Source organism: Arachis ipaensis, chromosome B10, assembly GCF_000816755.2.
Source record: "Arachis ipaensis cultivar K30076 chromosome B10, Araip1.1, whole genome shotgun sequence".
In the NCBI taxonomy this organism is placed as follows: Eukaryota; Viridiplantae; Streptophyta; class Magnoliopsida; order Fabales; family Fabaceae; genus Arachis; species Arachis ipaensis.
Genome location: NC_029794.2, coordinates 35,656,454 through 35,662,073, shown reverse-complemented (window position 1 = coordinate 35,662,073; position 5,620 = coordinate 35,656,454). Strand labels below are relative to the sequence as shown.

General features: G+C 35.9%; 1 protein-coding gene across 1 annotated transcript in view; it reads left to right on the top strand.

Annotated features, from left to right (window-relative positions):
* The window catches only part of LOC107623338 (two-component response regulator-like APRR5), a gene marked incomplete in the record, with an annotated part of 5,416 nt that continues 2,023 nt past the window's right edge, over nucleotides 2,228–5,620 (top strand). Inside the window, 6 exon segments of the mRNA XM_016325554.2 lie at nucleotides 2,228–2,937; nucleotides 3,934–4,095; nucleotides 4,201–4,331; nucleotides 4,444–4,599; nucleotides 5,137–5,308; nucleotides 5,394–5,620. Of these exon segments, the coding sequence (XP_016181040.1) occupies nucleotides 2,688–2,937; nucleotides 3,934–4,095; nucleotides 4,201–4,331; nucleotides 4,444–4,599; nucleotides 5,137–5,308; nucleotides 5,394–5,620 (1,098 nt within the window).

The window sequence follows — 5,620 nt, the reverse complement described above, 5'->3', positions numbered from 1 at the left end:
TGGTCACGTCGTTACCTAAGTCGTGTAGTTATTTGCTCTGCGTGGCAATGAAGTTGCGTTGCTTTCGTTGTAGCTTGCAACTTGCAACACCAAAAGTTTAGGCCAAATTATATTCATCATAAAATGCCTCATTGCCATTTGCACATGCTCATCCACGTGGCTTTCCACTTATTTTTTACCTAATTCGGATTGGATAATCAGTAAGCTTTCTCTTCTCTTTTCGTTTGTCTAATTAATTCGGGCTCCATGCTATTTTGTATAAAGAGAACTAAACAATTTTTAATCAGTTTATTNGAGATTGCTTCGTGAAACTCCTAACTGGCACTTAAAGTTAAATATCTTAAGCTATGGAGCTGGATGATGCATTCATTTGTCTTTTTCCCGAGAGTAAAACCTTTCATGTCAGCCATACATTCTTTGCTGTTTCAATTTATTAAACCACAGTCACATCTAGCTAGCTGCTCTTAAAATATCTAAAATAACTTCACTTCAAGTCCCTACCGACTAACTTTTTCAGTATTCCTTGTGTCTTAATATACGATTTATTAATCGAACAATGTTATAAGGATAGCACAATTTATTCTTTTTAGTCAATAATATTTAAAAATATTGACTAAAAGTATAATATTGAGGTGTTGGTGGAATATCATCTATGTTTGCATATGTAGTCATTATTAAACACAAGGGTATTAGAGATGAGTAAATTGAAGACAAATAATTCAGATATTTAAGAATTGTTGGTGGTTACATTATGTTCAAGGGGCTATCTGCACTTGAGATTTGATTGGCGAGAAACCTGGGACGACCTCTTAATTGGGATAGCTGCAGCTTCTTGTGACAGCAGAGGATAATACCTACAAAAGGACTTTGGACTCAAGTTAATTAGAGTAGTTCAAGAAATAATTTGTGGATATTAAGAAAATGTATGGAATGTTAAACCATATTTGAGAGTTCAAAACTTTTCTATTTATACCATTCGAATTCAATGTAAGAATGATATTAAATTTTTAAAAATTAAAAACTTGTATTCAGGCCGCGCAAAGAATTTGAACCTTGATTTAGACATCCTACTTAATTCGAGCCATTCAATAGTTAGGATAAGGTTAAAAATTTAAAAATCCGGAACACATTACAACATCTAATTGAAAATAGGCTATTGGTAAAGTATAATATGAATTATCAAAACAAGATCAAGTGCATAATAAAGAAAAAAAGATTACGCATAATAAAGAAAAAGAGATTCTTCACTTAAATATCTACATCTTACGTGCCATAACTTATTGTCATATATTTATATTTAGTTACATAGCTTGTTATAAGTTATAACCAATGATTTAAAACACTCACAAAGAAGAGTGAAGTTTGTTTTGGCACGCAAGAATAAAATAATACTACTGAGATTAATGAAAGAATAACGAGAGCGATAAAAGATAAGGATGTAAAATGTTACGCCATTTTCATCCTAAACTATTTCTCGTTTTCTTTTATGTTATGTTATTAGAGAATATTTAGGATATTATAAATTAGTATATATAATAAATTAAAAGTAAACAAAAGTTATTTATGAACCTATTAAACTGGCCTTTAATCATATAACAAAGAGAGGATAAGATGACACCCTGGCCGTAACGAATGACAAATCGAAAAGTGTTAGAACTTAGAAGGTGAAAACTTTTTTTTAAGTTCAGTGTCCACAAGGCTTAATTTAACCATACTGATCCCTACTCACACCTTTAAAACACGCGCAATATCTGCAGTCCCATTAAGGTAATTTCCATTCTTCATTAAACATAGACCAATCACTGCCTGTCCACGTCACTAGTGCGATCCAATCAAATACGAATACAAATAGTGCCACATATGCAGCGCGTGGGATCGTTTCATCATCGCAGATTGCGTTTGACAACTTCAAAGCCACAAAACTTGAAATCGCCTGAGACACTGCCACGTGGCACATCTAGGTCCATTCGATTCATGGACGCCCTTAAAGCAACTCGGAAAATATCTTTGAGGAGTGGATTTAACAAGTAATATCTTTCTCTCCCACAAGAGGGCTCCACCTCAATGTCATTTGTCCCACCTCCCAAAATATCCTATAATACCACATTTTGATATTTTTGATTTGGATGGTAATGGTAATGGTAATCGTGGAGGCATGTGAAAAAGAGAATATTAATTATTAAATGAATTTCTTTAGAAAAAATGAAGAAGAAAAAGAATGGGGAAGAAATAATATCCACCACCAACGCGATGCACCAACCACGAGAACCCAATGGATGTTTGGCTTTAGATCTTTGGCCGAAAATCAGATCTAATTGATGACGTGGACCATGTGGGCCATTGCTTTAGATATTTTGTAGCGTTGGGGATATTTTCTTGAACCGTTGGATCAGTGGCGGTTAGCATAAGTGTTTCATCTGAAGCCGTTGGATTCAACTTCCGCTGTTAAACTTAACGGTGCTCCTGTCCTTCCTTCTAGATATTCCCCTTCCTTTTTCCGATGTTTTAATTTCTTTTTAGATGTTTTCATTTTTACCCTCCAAAATTGGTTCTGTGGAAACAAAGAAATCAGAAAATTTTGTGTGTGCCTGCTGGTTTTGGAAGCTCCATCAAAGAAGAAGATTCTCATGGTACAGTGTGATTCAGGTGGAATAGCAGGGATTGATTCCGTTTGAGAGGGAATAAACATGGGTGAGGTAGTTGTGAGCGAGAGATTAGTTGGAACGGTTGAGGAAGAAGAGAAGCAGACGACTACGGTGGCGGCTGCCGAGGAAGAAACTACTGCAACGGAGGGCAAAGGCGGAGGAGGAGAATCGAAAGGGCTGATGAGGTGGGAGAAGTTCTTGCCGAAGATGGTACTGAGGGTGCTCTTGGTTGAAGCTGATGATTCCACGAGGCAGATTATAGCTGCGCTCCTCAGAAAATGCAGCTACAAAGGTCTTTCTTCACTCTCTACCATTCATTTTCACTTCAATTTCGTCTTTTTCTTCTGGTTTCAACTCTCAATTACCATCAATGAATGAATTCCTCTCTATCCATCTTCTTATTTGAATGATGATGACACGTGGTGTATCCGTGTGTTGGAAAGAGGAAGCGATTGAGTTTCTCCAAATACGGTTACCGAGCTTTCTATTGTTTCCATTGCTTGCTCTTTCGTCTCTGTTTTACCGCTTGTGTGTTCAATAGTCAACTGTCACATGAGCATCTTCTCTGTTAAGAGTTTCGATTTTCAGGACTGAAACCATGGATTTTATTGATTATAAATAAATATTGATTCACCTTTTCTTAGTTCTGGCTTCGCTGTCATTCTTGCTGTGTTTGACCAAACTAAAAGGAATAAGAAGATATATGATATACCTTATCAAGGCTGTTGGACTGTAAAATTGAGAATAGATTGAGATATCAATTTTTGTAATTACAAAATTTACCAAATTATCGGCCGCCTCAAAGTTTATGAGGATTTAAATGATTTAATAATGAAAAAAAAAAATAAGGAATGGACAAGAAAAAGTGTGCATCAGCCATCGTATATGCTTTTTTCTTATATAGTCTTTAATAATTTTTTGCAAGGAAAAAAGGAATAAAAATTATTGTTTCTGACAGGAATGTGATGGGGATATGGGTTCAATGAAAATCCAAGGAACTAATTGCTGTCTCCAACTTGGTTTTTGTAGTAAGAGTACTATCTGTCTGGAAACTGCAGGCTCAAATCATAAACATGATTCAATTCTTTATTTTTGATGTTTATTTGCCATATTAATTCTCTGTTATGCAAGATTTTCATCTTGCTTAAGCTTGTAATCGAAAAAATCCTCGTGCTTGAAACTAATTACATGCTCTTAAGAACTTAAAAAAAAATTATCTTCCTAGTGCTTGAAACTAATTACATGCTGTAGGAACTTAGAATTAACTTTGTTCATCTATTTTGAGCAGTGGCGGCTGTTCCTGATGGCCTAAAGGCATGGGAAATACTCAAGGGAAGACCCCACAATATCGATCTAATACTGACGGAAGTGGATTTACCTGCCATATCTGGCTATGCACTTCTCACTTTAATTATGGAACATGATATTTGCAAAAATATCCCTGTCATAAGTATGATACCTTATCTAAGTCTTCCAGCTGTTAAATTATTGAAACATTCCAATTCAACATTAACATTTTACTTAAATGTTATGTCATTTGTTTATGCCTTTGTAGTGATGTCCTCACAAGATTCTATAAGTACAGTATACAAGTGTATGCTGAGGGGAGCTGCTGATTATCTTGTTAAGCCCCTTAGAAAAAATGAATTGAGGAATTTGTGGCAGCATGTTTGGAGAAGGCAATCGGTAGGATTTCAGCTCACTATTTCTTTTTCATTTTTCTCCCCTGTTTTTCTCTTAAACGCTCGGAATTCATTGATAAATTTTTGAAATTTTTATTATGTTTTTGCTGTCTCAGTCAACTGTTGCCATGAATGGCCTCCAAGATGACAGTGTTGCACAGCAGAAGGTTGAAGCCACTGCTGAAAACAATGATGCTAGTATTCGTTCAAGTGGTGATGCTGCTTCCATTCAGAGAAATAAGGAATTAATCGAGAAAGGAAGTGATGCACAGGTTAGTTTTCTTGATCTACAAATTATTGTTTTCTGTTTTTGCTTCTGATCTTTACTTACATTTACGACAAATCACAAATAATTGTTCAAGTAGATTTGGCATGTTGTCACACCAGGTTGTGCGCCTGATATGGAATTGTTCTATTATCATTCCGTTTTTTTCTATTTTTGGGTTAAACTCTTTACACTTGCATGCTTATGCCATCAGATTGGAATTTCTAACATATCTATCTGTCTGAAATTTCCCATCATTTATTTCTCTGTCATTTTGTATTTTCAACATCTATGGACGACTGCCAAATCTATCAACTTTTGGTTTTGTTAACAACTAAGACTGTACAGTTATTAAGTGTATTGTCACCGCTCAAGCCTATCGGAAAAAATCAGGTCCTAGTCAATACACTCCAAATAACTAATGTGTTCCGGGGATGTTTACTTCTGTTAAAAAAGCCTCCTATAGTTATAAGAAATTTGCTTTCAGCCTGGGTTGGCTAGATAAAGTTTTCATTTAGAGATGCATGTTTGCTCTCTCTTGCAGAGCTCTTGCACAAAGCCCGACCTGGAAGCTGAGAGTGGCCCTGTCGATAACATGCAGGAATTTGCTTCACTGAAATGTGGTGAATCATATCCAACTGGAACAATGACACAAGAGGTAGAAACGTGCATGCGATTGGGGCAGATATCAGTTATGCATGACAGTCATGCTGGAGGTAAATTTCTTTCCGTTACTGCAATAATCTTTTCTTATGCTTCACAACAAAAATGTCTAAAACGCACCAACTTTGAATTTTCTAGGATTAGCTATGGCTAGTAGCAAAAATTGTGAGACAAGCACAACCAATGGCAAGGATGGTGATACAGAACATTTTCGGAGTGCTACTATCTGTGGTGAGGCTCATGACAATCACTGTGTTCAAATTAGCTGTTCTAAGGAAGCTATTGACTTGATTGGAGCATTTCATAATCGTCCAAACTGCAGCCTCAAAACTCCCACAGTTAACTGCACAGGAAAGTTTGACTTC